Source organism: Motacilla alba, chromosome 5 (assembly GCF_015832195.1).
Source record: "Motacilla alba alba isolate MOTALB_02 chromosome 5, Motacilla_alba_V1.0_pri, whole genome shotgun sequence".
NCBI lineage: Eukaryota > Metazoa > Chordata > Aves > Passeriformes > Motacillidae > Motacilla > Motacilla alba.
In genome coordinates this window covers 52,565,072-52,579,303 of record NC_052020.1, presented here as the reverse complement: position 1 = coordinate 52,579,303, position 14,232 = coordinate 52,565,072, and the positions used below count along the sequence as shown (strand labels likewise).

General features: G+C 37.0%; 2 protein-coding genes across 9 annotated transcripts in view; one reads left to right on the top strand and one right to left on the bottom strand.

Moving 5' to 3' along the window:
• Positions 1–14,232, bottom strand: part of TDRD9 (tudor domain containing 9) — a 70,632-nt gene that overhangs the window by 51,763 nt on the left and 4,637 nt on the right. For 3 of the 5 annotated variants that reach the window (XM_038137493.1, XM_038137496.1, XM_038137494.1), the window contains exons 1-2: positions 11,537–11,757; positions 278–384 (exon numbers count right to left, since the gene is read on the bottom strand). In XM_038137493.1, coding sequence (XP_037993421.1) covers positions 278–384; positions 11,537–11,586 — 157 coding nt within the window. In that variant the 5' untranslated portion in view covers positions 11,587–11,757. Of the gene's footprint in view, positions 1–277; positions 385–4,284; positions 4,422–11,536; positions 11,758–14,232 lie in introns of those variants that run through there. The other 2 variants (XM_038137495.1, XM_038137497.1) reach the window with 2 other exon arrangements.
• Positions 8,612–12,547, top strand: RD3L (RD3 like). Of its 4 annotated transcripts, none has more exons than XM_038137527.1 (4): positions 8,612–8,920; positions 9,835–9,923; positions 10,597–10,902; positions 11,768–12,547. In XM_038137527.1, exons 3-4 carry the CDS (start codon positions 10,604–10,606, stop codon positions 12,063–12,065), a joined length of 597 nt encoding a protein of 198 aa, XP_037993455.1. In that variant the 5' UTR covers positions 8,612–8,920; positions 9,835–9,923; positions 10,597–10,603; the 3' UTR covers positions 12,066–12,547. The 4 variants fall into 4 exon arrangements, with proteins under 4 accessions (XP_037993455.1, XP_037993453.1, XP_037993457.1 ...); XM_038137525.1 differs by having other exon boundaries at positions 9,832–9,923; XM_038137529.1 differs by lacking the exon at positions 8,612–8,920 and adding an exon at positions 9,344–9,601.

Sequence of the window (14,232 nt, the reverse complement as noted above, 5' to 3'; positions counted from 1 at the left end):
AGATTCATTTTAAACCTACATCTACATTTATCAATACAACAAGCCAGGTGCATGAACACTTACCTATGCAACAGCATTATACATTGTAGTTTCCAGAAAAAAAAGTTGATTTTTTTAATACCATGTTTTATCTACAAAAAAACTAATGCAAATAAATCAATAAACAAGCAAGTACATTCAATTTAGAGAGGGAGACAGCATAAAGACAACAGGAAGAAAAAGTACAGCTATATCTGAATTTACAGTAGGAATGAAATAATTTTATTTATTTTTTTACCTGGTTTATAGACAAGCTGATAATTTCCAGCTACATTCAGCTCTTGTTCCTCTGCCTGTCTGTATTTTTTAGCACATTCAGTTCCAACGTTCTCTGAGATTGGCAGTCTGAAAAGGGAAGAAATGATAAATCAATAAATGCTTCCTAATACAAGTCTCTGGGATCTCTGGAAATAACAGCATTATACAGGAAGTTCTCCATGTCATGAAGGAACTACCTCAATGAACAAACTTCAGAAAAAAAATTAGTCTATGCATTTAGATACTAGCCTGAGGAAAATGCCACATTGCATCTTTTTGTTTAGACCCAAAAAGACTGAGCTCCCAAAATATCCTGTAAGGCTTCAATACCTAGGAATTTCTCTTCTAATGAAAGACTACAATTTCTTCTGAACAAAAATGAAATAGCTCTGTTTCTTTAGTTCTTGACACGTACAATTAGGAAAATACATGTAATTCTTTCATGATTCCCTGGAGACAGGGGAAGTAGACAGGAGGAAACACAAACATCTCACTGCTTTTAAGAAAAAAATTTGGCTGTAAGCCAAGAAATGATGGTGGTCAGCAAAAAAAATTAGCATTCACTGAATTTTATGGAAATCTGTTACACACAAGAAACGTTAATCATGATATAAATATAATGAAATGAGATTTTTAGAAGTCTCTTCTACAGAAACAGTGTGAAAAAATTCACATGAAATTCACTAAAGAATAAAGTAACATGTAAACAATTACTGCATGGTTATTAAATCACAGGTGAACTTAAACACAAAAGCTCTGAAAACATCAAAAGTGATTTTTTAAAAATAAAATAAAAACTACAATTTTGCACAGTGACTTCAACTCTGGGCCCCGTGCAAGCCTTACCTACGCAACAATTCATGAAGGCACAGCAAATCTAAGCATTATGAAGGGATAGCGGCGTGGAAGTGTTTATTTCGTGACCCAAAAAGTAGGCAGTGCTGAACCCAGAAAACTACATGAGATTTTTAACATGGCACTACATCACACAGCCCTCAACAGAGGGAAACTCTCAAGATTTTGATGCCACCTTCTCTGCCAAAGCAAACTCTGTGCCAGCTTGGCTCTGCTACAGACAGTTCACTCAGCCCAGTTCAGAACAGAACACCAAGTATTTAACAGCTACTATTGCAAACAAACTAGGACATAGCTTCTGATCCAATTTTAACAATATTTTAGGTGTAGAGCTACAGCAATTTCCCCCAGACCTCAGGTATTTCTTAATGCAAGGTTCAGCAGGATTTCACCCATCTGTACAATGGCTACATGAGCAACAGCTGCCTACATCCAACTTCATCACTCAAACCCCTTTAAGACACTCCTCAGAAAGTCTGAGTCTGCAAAACTATGTAGAAAAATTCATACACAGGATGCCTGACTGCTTGCAACGTAGGTTATTTCACTGAGTGTATATTAAACACAAATAAACCCCAAAAATTCAATGATGGTAACGAAGTCAAGCATCCGGTAGCTGCAAATACCATAATGAACCTTGGCTGAACAATCTCACATGGGCAGCATTGTATGCACATACTATACAGATTTTTACTGATAAAACCAATTATTTTTTCACTTCCATAAACCTGCAGCCTCACTGAATACACTGGACACACATATTCCGAAAATAAAACCTGGTTATGCAGTAAATGCAACTTGTCCTTAGGTTCTCCATGAGGAGAAAAGCCATCCAGGGCAAGCAGGCAGGGCTGTCACAGAGGAGCAGGTATTGCTGCAATGTCAGAGCCAGGAGCAACAGCAAGCAAATCACCAACAGAAAACTCCCACTGAGGGGCTAAGGCTGGCAAAGGCAGGACTGTGCTCCTTGCTCGCAGTTAAACCTTGCAGATACATCAGTATCTAAGCAGCAGCTGAAATCAGTTAAGGAACAGATAAGGAACAGTAATAACTAAATATATAAACAAATAAACCTAATTAATTAAATCTCTTGGAATTTTAAGAGTCTTAAGCATTTCAAAACAGGCTCCCAGAAATGTTTATGTATACATACGTGTGTGTGAGCTTTCAAACTCTGCCTGTACAGCCTGAGGAAAATGAGGACAGCATGACCTCAGTCATCTGTGAGAAAATATTCTTTTTTTTTTTTTTTTGTTTGGACAGCTGAATATTTTATTTCAAAAATTAGGTTTTCTGTCTTCAGAAAACAGCACGCAGTAAATGAACCTCAGGCTACACAATGAATAAACAAGATATTTAATAGCCAGTCATTAGGAATAAACATTGTGCACATGACGTACCAAATCAGGCTCCAATCTTAAAGAAAATCATATGCAACTGGAAAATTACATATGGGAATATGAAGGGAAAAATAAGCTTCACTATATCATTTATTAATGTCTTAATGCTGTACTTTTCTGCATTAATAAAATTAAAAGCTTACAGAATAATGGGCAAAATTTTAAGCAAAATGAAAAAAAAAATACTATAAAGCTCTCTGGAGCTCTCTTAAATCACCAGAATGATACAACCCTTCCAAGTAATCATTAATACACCATGAGTGGGAGGTATCATCCCATATACCTGGATAAACAAAGAAATTTCCCTTAGGTGGAAATCTAATGGTTTTCAGCGAAATTTGCTGACAGCAGAAGAATAACAAGATTCAGAAATTCAAACCATTCCAGGTTAGAAAACAGCAATGCAAATGAAGGGACTTTTCTGGATTCTACTTATGAATCACCTGTCTGTCCCATACACCAGTTATTTCCTCCCCATTTCTATTCCTCCTGACAGTCAAAACCCACCTCTGGTACACCTGCCATATATTATAATGTATATTCCTCAGGATTTCCAGAGTCTAGCCTTTTCAACTGCACATCTAAACCAGTCAAAACTCCACCAAATTAAGAAGTGGTAAAAAGCATTTTTGTGACTAACACAATCACTGAAATTTGAAGTCACCAACTGAAGGAAATGTAGGAGATTTTAAATATTCTGGGTTTTCTTCCTTGCCCCTTATTTTAAAAAGTAGGTGAACTTGATCTTATTCATACCAAGGACATATTTCATCCTCAAAAGCAGCCAGATTTCTACAGCAGAACCTACAAATATGTGACATTCTGTTCACCCCAAGTGGAAAAAGGCAGACAATTATACAGCACTGAGAACACAATTAATTATTAATTATATATACACTGAGAACACAATCAATCACTGACTTCACTCAGCAAGTAACTCCTGCTGCATCCTCAGATTTACCCATGTAGGTGTGTACATTTCAAGACCCACCTATTTTCAGAAACACTCTGCGAAGTAGCAGACAGGGCTTCGAGCCTGACAAGCACTGGTCAGCAGGAACCCTTCCATCAAGGCAAAGAGGTACATGCCTCTTCTTGGAAAAGAATTTACACTGCCTTATGGGTAACAGGATTCTTTCTTCATTCAGTATTATGTGCTTTAACTACTGACACATTTTCCAAAATGTGATCTTAATACATAAGCCCAGTCAAACTAATTCTGAGCAATTGATTGAAACAAGGTATTTTTAAACACAAAATTAAATACAGCTGCCACTTCAGGAGAATTAACAGAAGGGAAACAGTCTAATACTAAAAATTGTTGACACATTCAATTGTAAATGCTTTCAATGCACTGAGGGTGCCATTCTTTACACAAATTGAGCTAGAGAAAGATCTGTCTTCAAGCTATAGAATGACCTCTAATAAGTCAACAAGGCATCGTAACAAAGTAAATTGAGTAAATTTTCGTATTTGAGCGCTTGAAATAATAATTAAAGCATTTTGCATACACTTAGCTGCCAAAAATAGAATCAATTGCCCAATCTCACCGTAACAGTGTCAGGTAATTTGTTGGCCCTTTCCAATGACATACTTTAACTGCAATGCCAATGCCCACACCGAACACAGTTAACACTTCTAGAAGAAATGCTTAAAAAAGGCTTTACTAAACTAACAGACACATGCAGTCTTATTCCCTGAAAAAAAAATTAAAATTGCTTATGCAGCATACCTGACTGTGTAAAGAAAATATCCAAGCATGCAATGAAATTCCAAGGATTAAGCTTTCCTATCCAACTTCAAAAAAAAATTCTATTAACCACTCAATTTTGAGGTAGAAGCTTCTATTCAAGGCCATGTAACTTCTAGAACATGTCCATCTTAAGAGACAAAAATGAAACATCAAAGTCTCCTGGGACTGAGTTTTGAAAAATTCTTACAGATGTACTTTCTGCTTATTTATGTTCTGCCTCATTTAACACAAAAAAATCCTGTGCACATGGGACTAGAAGTTGAACATAAAGCTAGTGTCACCCATTTCACAGATCACAAGAGAAGGACTGCCCCAAGTCATGGCTTCTGTCACGCACACAAACTATTCACCTATTTACAGATCTTTGGGGAGGGAGGAAATCACTTGAAAAAAAACACTTAGCCTCATAACATAGAGAGCAATATTTTGCTCTACAATTTTATTAAGATATATACAGCAGACTGTTTCAAAGCTTCTCTTCTGAAACTAAAGTAATGTGACACTTTACATAACTGAACATTTGCCATGACAGTAAATAACCTTCCACTGGGTTTACTGAAGGACATACTAAAAATTACTTTCCTTTCAACTGAAAGCTGGCTTTCTACACAAAAGATTGGTTCTACCTGCAGAAGTATACTAACTTCAATGAAATCATGTACTGTCATTCAAAAGCCACATTTCAGCTGCAAAAACAGACTATTAATAGAATTCAGAATAAATGTAACAAATTAAAAACTAAAATACAGATTTCACAAAGTCACTACATATTATTTCAAGAATCTAAGAATCAGTTAGGTGCTTTTTTTCCTGTAAGAGAGCTGTTCTAAAATGTTATTTGCTAGATTTAGTGAAAAAGTCTTCATGTTTAAGCATTTTAAAAGGCTTGCACTGCTCTTCCTCAGGTGTAATTCCGATTGCCTGTTTTAAAAACTTAACTAGCTGGGGAGGGGAGAAAGAGGGAGGGAGAGCACTAAAACCATTTTGTAAAATCCTGAAAAACTCAAATGCTAATATTTGGATTTGGATAGACTATGGAAACTCAATAACTCAGAAATATTACACATATGTCAAACTAATAGTTCTGTACCTTATCCACAGTTAAAATCCAAGAAACACAAAAAGCAACACAAAACACAATGCCAGAATAAAACAGCCCAAATCCTCCCATTTACTGTCTTCTGCCCTGGGATTTTATGTCAGTGGGATGAACTGCTGGGCTTCAAAAAACTGGACTCTTAGAAGAGATGAGCTTCTCCTCCTGCATTTGGTTACTGACTTGGTAAAATCCAGATTAAACAAATCTCTGAGAAAAATAAAATGCAAGTAAGAGACTGCTCTGAATTTAGAAGAATGCTCTTGAAGATTAGTATTAAAAGCAGGATTGCCTCAATTTCAAATTGATCCCTGCAACTCCCTTGCCTGTTAGTGATGTCTCATCAGCACCAGAGACATTAATTCTACAGTGGAAGAAATCAGCTTCAAACATGTCCCGTTTTTATTCATCTCAGCACCAGGATGCAATGATAGCTTACACAAATTTCTGTCAGTTAACACTGCTAGAAGAAAATTATTCTGTTGTTCACTGCCACAGCAAAAGACTAAACAAGGAGTCTTACCAAGAGGCCTCTTGGTAGGCTCATGGCAAATTTTACTCATAATAGTTAAAAAAACAAAAGCAGTAGTCAAATGCTGTCTAAAGTGATCAGAAGAGGTAGACTCAACATCTGTCTGCTGCCCAAAACAGCCAGAGCGAATTGTTCTGTCAAATCAAAAGAAAAATACACTACAAAGTTGATTAAACCCATAGAGTAGCACTACACTTATGAACGAAAGGAAACCATCCAATGTGAAAGCTGTGGATAAATTGTTTCTGAACTCTCCTCTGCCCAGATGATGGGAGCATTGGCAACCTTTCTTTGCAACTGTTCTGGACCCGGACAGGATAGGGTTATTTTCTTCACAGCAGCACTATGATGCTGTTTTACAATTGTGACCAGATCAGTACTTCTGAAAAGAAATGTTTTAGTTACTCCAGAACAGGTCCTGGATGCTGTGCAAATGCTTTCTGCTTCTGACACTACATCCTCCCCTGCTCCCCATAAACAGGCTAGTGGGTGCACAAGGGTTTGGGAGAGGGGATAACCAGGAAGACAACACAGACCAGAGAGATGCCATTTAGTATCATGCTCAGCAACAAAAAGGGAGGAGAGTGGGGTTTCAATTCAGTTTGCCATCTGCTGTTCAGAACTTGGCTGGGCATTGGTCTGTCCATGAGACCTGATGTGCTAATGGGGGTCTGCCTCTGCATCACTCTTTTTTATCTTCTCTCTTGTTCCACTTTTTAAAACAGCTTTTATTTTGAACCCAAGTTTTCTTTTCTGTTCCACTCCTCATTCCCTATTCCCTTGAGGAGGAACAGCAGGTAAGCAAGGGCATGTGTGATGTTTAGGTATCTACTGGGCTCAACCCACAACAATCACCAGCCGTTCACACAACATCTATGGCAGCAAATCACAGTATATGATTATCACCAACAGATACTGGGAAGAATTAGGGAACATACATCACTACCCCAACGTGTTGAAAGGTTAGCTAGGTAGCAATGCTCATGATCTGCTATCAGCACTTTTGGTCAACTAAGAAATTCTCAGTCTCACATTGAGTCTCGTTTATAAAGAGAGCTACTTCTTGCTTCTTTCAACTATCATAGTCAACAGCACCTCACGTGGTACAGACGCCATAAAATTTTCCAAAGAAAAGAATAAGAAGCTTGTCCTCCAACCATTCTCACCATTTATCATGCCTGGATGCTCACGTCAGTGAGCACAGTGTAATATTTGGTTAAATATCACATCAGTGTAATATTTGGTTAAATGGAGCTGGTTTTGAACAAACTGCTCTTCAGCACCAACATCTACTCAAACTGGCTTTGTCAAAAAAAAAAACAAATTTAAAAGCAATACTTCTAAGTTATATCTTAATTTTCAAGTTCTCCCTCACATTTGTGATGTCAAACAGGAGGAAACAAACAAGGAATTCCCCAAACAGATGAGATTTAGAGTACCAGATATTTTCACGTTAATAGTTAGAGCCATGCCCAAACTTCTACTCCTTCACACCAAACCACCCACATGGCAGAACAAAACCACTCCAAAAATGAGGATTCTTCCAAGAATGCTGAGTTTGGTTGCAGCTCTTCAATACAAACCATACCCAGAACACACCAATCACTGTGGGTGCAAACGTTACCTTAGGAGGAATTATTTTAACATGACAGGTACTAACCCCACACTGACAATCCTTTCACCTCAGACAAATAAAAACTAATTACAGACTTCCTAAATACACTTGGGAAAATCCAGAAGTAAATAGAACTGTGTATAATTTATATTCAGGGTAAAAGAAAGTAACAGAATAAACCCAGAACCTTACTATAGCAGCTGTTCTGCCACACATACGAGAGAACACTCCTTGTTCTGACTGGGGATGCACAGAGTTGACCACTGAGACATAATTAAGCAAGTTAGTAATAAAGACATACTTCACAGTGCCTTCAAGGAACAGACCCACTATCAGCCAAAGTCAAGCCAAAATTTTCACCCTGACACAGCACATTAAATCCAGGAATACATTTAGAGACAGTTGGGTAGAATTTTGACTCTTAACAAAGTCTCCAGGATTAACCATGGGCTAGAAACTGCATAAACTACTGCTCTACTTTTGAGGCCCAGGTTCCACAGCCAGCCCCACATAAGCAGTCATCTATCTCTTCACACACCTGAACTGCATACAAAAGTAGAAACAACAGAAATTTTCAGCTTCAATGCTCTCCTACCAATGGGAAGATACACATGATCCTCAGGATCCTGCCTTGACTCTTCAATGATGCAACCATTTTAGGTTGAAAAATAAAAGTTGTAGGTTTCTCATTTAATTACTTTGCACACCTTTCAGTATGCATCTCTAATTTGCAAAGACAATATAATGGTTTTACACTGTACAGCAGTTTACTTGCAGATTGATACAGTGGAAAAAAGTGGTGACACGTTAACTGTGCTGTAAAGGAGGTGGCAAGGAGCATTTTAATTCTATCTGAAAATCCGTCAGGACAGTTCTGTCATCATAAACCTAGCTCCCTTCCTTTTTCATAGTACCACATTCAATGCAATGTGAAAACCTTCCAGTTGAAGAGGATTAATACTGACATTTGAATTTTTTCGATGTATAAGTAGTATCAGCTTTAATAACAGCCACACACGTCATCCTTTATGTTGTATGACATCTAGAACAAATTCAGAGAACCTTTGTTCTCCCAACTGTTCAACACACCTGCGGAAGGAGAAAAGTAGGGATGAAAAATACTTAAGAGGAGCACACAGAGTCGTTAGAACAAGGGCAAGGAGAAAGGCAGTGTTTCTTCCACCATGGCTACTGTTTAGATTAATAGGAAGAGATTGGATAACTGGAACGGAAAATGGCTCCTTCAGCGACCTTTAGTGTGCACAGTGCCATCCCCGAGAACGAACCTTAAAAATGGATATGCTCAAAACATTCATCAAGGAAACAGGGAGCAGGCAGCTGACAGCCACTTGAGAGAGAAGCAATGTCTATGGTAAGACTTACAATTCTGGGCTTTTTAGATCAGTTTGACCTCAATTTGCATCTCCTTATCATTCTATTCCTTTAATTAGATTAAAGTGTCTTTCATGGCACACTGTAGGTGTTACAGTCTGGCTTCTTTAAACACATTTGAAATGTTAATTAAAAATGCTAACAGCTATGCACAGTAATGAAAACGTATAGAACCATGAGATTGATGAAATTCATCTGGAAGAAACATTTAATGTAGCGACAAAACCCTGAGCAACTGTCAAATACCTCTTTTCTGTCAACACTCACTTAACAAAAGCTTTAGATGATCTTTACTAGAGAAAAACTATTCTTAGCTGTTTAAAAATGACAGCAGAACAGCCTGATCCCCCTCTAATGGGAGATAAGTCTTCCAGCATCTCAATGGCCTGAAAGTTTAGTTTGATGATAAAAGCAACATAGTTATTTTTAGCACTCTACGGGCATAAAAATACAGCTCTAAACTGTGACCTACAGCTATGCACAGCCAAGCATCACATCATACGACAGCCTTAACTTTAGCTACAAGCACGTCTGTAGTTGCTTCAGACTATCATTATTCATCTCACTACCAACAATATATTTGGATGGATTTAGCAACAAGCATTTGAAATTGTTACCATCTTTTTTCAAATTGCTGCCATCGGCAGAACTCAATTCAAAGGTAGGAGATCTTAATGGACTTGGGAGAAAGTATTTGAGAGACCATGTTAGGTTAAATGGATTACTGCTTCTCTCCAGTACAGAGGATGAAAAAGAACCTTAAAAGCAGAAAAACTTAAACTGTCATATTCAGTACAGAAAGTCATTTTTTCTGGGCACAGTTTGAGTAAATGAAAAAAAAAAAAAAAAAGAAAATAGGAAAAAGAGAAAAAACCCCTTGTTTTCTTCCAGCAGTACTAACAACCTGCAAACGGGATATGCTAGAATAAGAGACCTTCAAGCAAACTCACCTGAAACAACACTGTTCACAGACAACTGCAAAGGTAATTTATGTTATTTTATTCCAATTTGCATGCTTGTGTGTGCATGATTTGCTACAAAGTGCAAATTAGAAGTCTATTCTACCAGATTTCTGTCTCCAGATTATGTGAACAATAATTAAAACATTTTAAATAAAAACTGATACATAAGTTGTAAAACCAGATCAAGCAGAGTTCTAGCACTTAACTACTAATTAATTAATTTCATTTTAAAATATATGTGTAAGTTCAAATCTTTGAGGTTTGGGGGTTTGTGTTTTGTTGGGAGGAAGTGTTCTTATTTAGTTGGGTTTTTTGTGGGGTTTTTTTGTTAGCTTGCGAGATAGGATTTAGGGGTTTCCTGCCTGTTTTTTTTTAATCATGTATACTATGGATAAAATATTAAATATTTCCAAGGTGACAGATATGTACTTTCTAATGCTGTAAATTTCACAGAGTATGTTAACTCAGAAAAGAGTTAAATATTGTAAATATTGTATTTAATACAATAATATTTGCATTAAAAATTGTAAGGTGCGAGACTTGTCATATTTCATTATGACCTGGTGATTTTGTACAGCAAACTATTCTAATATTTAATAAAGTTTCATTCAAACATTCAGTTCCTAAGAAAGAAGTCTACAGGTAAAGTAGACAGTTAGACAGACAAGCAAAATTAATTTTTTCCTTTCCTCAGCTTAAAAATGCCACTTTTTGGCTGGATGAAATGGTCAAAAACTGATTCCTACAAATCCACAAGATGTCCTGGATCAGAAGTAGTTACAAAAACCCTGCTGAGGGAGTTGAAATGGCACCTGAAAGAGCGTGAAAGACTACTACAAGAGATTGAAAATGAACAAAAAGTCCAGAAAACTGGCATGGATTACAACTGGCTCAAGAACTACCAAAACCCTCAAGCAACAATTCCAGCTACTGAGCAACGGCAGCTTGAAGTTCTGTGCTCTCAAATCCAGCCTTGCCAAACAGGAACTGTTCTCAGCAGGTAATTGTTTCGTATTTCCCCGACTCTGAGTTCTCCATCACAAGTAAGATGTTTCTCTACCTAATCAAAGTTTGTATTTGGCTCTGCTCATCCAAAGTAGCAATGACCAGCAACTGGAGAGCATTCTTACAATTGTTTTAGAAATTCCATCTTCACTTTAATATGTCGCACTTGAAGGAAGTTTTAAATCAGGATTTTCCTGGTCTAATCCAAACAAAGGAAATCTTGTATGACCTTATGATACTTCCCGATTTTCCTGTTACTTATCCCTACTATTTATTAAACAGCAATCCAGTAACTAAAAATCAAATAAGAGGACTAATGCAATGCACCATTATGGAAAAATCCAGCCTTACCATCTCCAATACCAGAAAGCTTCTAAAAACTTGAAAATCAGTGTAAATTAAAAAAAAAAAAATCCCTCCATGCATTTTATGGAAAAAAAAAAATTCTCCTATGCCTGCATTTTAGGTACATTTTCTAGGGACTCAGAAACGACAGAACAAGTCCATTTCCTTTTAAAGCCCAGAATACAGCTAAGGGCAAAGTCAGTTTAAATCAAGTTACCCAGATGGGCCAAAGGAAAAAAAAAAAGAAAAGAAAAAAAAGCAAAAAAAGGCAAAACAAAGCCTACCCAATTACAGCCGCTTTCAATCCACAATAGCTGGAGCTCATCCAGTACATTGTTAGAGCTCTTTTCCTCTTACAATCTTCTGGGGGAGGTGAGTGGGGAAATGTGGCAGCAAGGAAAAAATGACACTAGAACTCAAGTCATTTCCTCCTCCCCCACCCCCAAATGACCAGAGAGGAAAGAGAAAAGTTTTCAATGCCGATGATTAGATTTCAATTTTTGTTTTTTTTCTAGATTTCGGGAAGTTTTGGCAGAAAATGATGTTTTACCGTGGGAAATAGTCTACATATTCAAGCAAGTTTTAAAAGATTTTCTTACCACCATTGAGAGAGAAAACCAAGCAGAGCAGCTGGTAGATGCATGGAATACAAATTGCCCTGAACATTTTAGTCTGCGTGGTGACAGCTCCAACAAGCCAGACAAAGATGAAATCCCCACAGTTTCAAGTTATGTCGACAAAAACACACAAAGCATGTTTCCCACCTTCTCTCACAGAATCTGGAATCTACCCTATTACTACCCTTCAAGTTAAATTGGTTTGTGTTACTTTCAAAAAGTTATGTAGCCATCCACATTCCTCTTCTTGTAATTGCCATCCAGACAGAGAGGAGTAAGAAACGTGACATGCTCCCCTTTTTATTCCAAGTTTAGAAATTAAAACCCTTTGTAATAGCTAGTATGCAGTAACTTAGGTATCAACTCACCTTTTACCTTTATAGTTTCTTAGAGCTGTTGTGTTTGAAGCTATCTTTTAATCAAAAGCGTAGATGTTTCTGAAAAAAAAACTCTGAGGCAGTTTAATTTTCAGCCATATAGAGCTAGAAATATTTAAACAACAAAAAAAAAATAAAAAAAAGAATGCTCTGCATATTTTGAAACAGCATCAATCCACAGAGTTTTAGACAAAAACTTCTGTGTTTGTCACATAGCTTTTAGGCTCTATGGGAACTTTATACTGTGTAAAAGAAATGGTTTAATATAACATCAGTTAAATAAACTGGGAAATAATTTTTGGAGCTGAATAATTATTTCGTAACTTCAACAATAATTGCATGAAAGCACTGACAGAACTCAGCTGCATGTACTATTTCTATGTTTTTTTCTAAACTACACTCTGCACATGCTGAAGTATGTGAAGGTGGACAGCTAAACAAAACCACTACATATTTAACAGCATTTAATAACTATTTCTCTATTCTTTGAAAAAATTATTGAATTATTTAATTTTAAATAGCCATTTTTCATTTGACTTACTCGTTTGGAAATCCAAATTCTGCATTAAACCCTTAACATTTTGATCAAATCAGATGGCACCTCTTGAGAATAGCCAAGGAGTCAAAAGATCATTTCCAACACACAAGGTGTTCATTCTAAATTTACACATAAGAAAATCTAATGTTTCTCAGCCATCATGATCTATCACTGTGGGTTCACCAAGTTTTGCAAGATTAATCACATACATAGCAGTCACGGTCACAGCAGGCAATTAGAGCAGAAAATCAATGAAAACATATGCCAGAACTCAGTTGGCTACATTTCCAATTGTGCTCCCATCACTGTAACAAGTTTTTACATGTTTCATATAATGTCTTTTTCTCTGTACTTGCTTTTCATCTGTCTGCTGGATCAGAAAAAAATGGGCAAGACTCACATGGCCCAATTCACAGAATACAATATTTCATAAACAAGGCTGCTTCCTCTGGTATTTTCTTCAAACATACGGAAGAAGCCAATCAGATTTCATTAAGTTGGTAACACAACTTTCAGGCTTCTTATGCTTCACAGCTGTATCCCCTATTCCAGAAAAAATGTACTAATAATGCAACATAAACTGGAGGAACAAATGGCACAATTTGTTTAGTAAACAATTTGTAATACAGAGAACACTTCATGTAGAAAAATAAAACATAGTATTCACAGAAGATAAAACAATGAGAATTCCTACATCCACATAAAGGACAAAGCACTGGAGGACTAGAGCAAAAAAATTTCCAACAGGTTTAAAACAATAGAAGCTGCAGCCCAATACCAAAAGCAACCAGCCCCTCCACCTCCCATGAACTAAATACACAAAGCTTCACAAGGACATGCAAACTTCTTGTATCTGCACTCAGAGCTGCTATAAACTCTTTGCCCTCTTCTTGTCAGTTGTCAGTCTGTGGATTAATAACAAAAATGCTGGATCAGAAAAAAATGGGCAAGACTACGGGCATAAAAATACAGCTCTAAACTGTGACCTACAGCTATGCACAGCCAAGCATCACATCATACGACAGCCTTAACTTTAGCTACAAGCACGTCTGTAGTTGCTTCAGACTATCCCTCCCATGAACTAAGTACACAAAGCTTCACAAGGACATGCAAACTTCTTGAATCTGCACTCAGAGCTGCTATATACTCTTTGCCCTCTTCTTGTCAGTTGTGAGTCTGTGGATTAATAACAAAAATGCTGTTCTAAGCTTACACTGCCCTACCAATACAGCACAAGGAATTGGAGATGCTTCTCCTGCAGTTCTAATCTAATCCCTGCATGAGGGCAGCAACAGATTCAAAGGAAGATTTTTCCACAGGGATAAAACTCTCACAAGTATTAAAAGTCAAGTATCTTTCCTACAGGAAGGAGGGTACTGAGTATTTAAAAGGCATTGGCAGGACTAATATTACTCTGAGAATTAACATTCATAATGCTGGTTTCAGAT

Coding starts and splice junctions, on each gene's coding strand:
- RD3L (XM_038137527.1), top strand. CDS start 10,604: ATGCCACTTTTTGGCTGGATGAAATGGTCAAAAACTGATTCCTACAAA. Junction 10,903..11,767: donor ACAGGAACTGTTCTCAGCAG/GTAATTGTTTCG, acceptor TTTTTTTTCTAG/ATTTCGGGAAGTTTTGGCAG.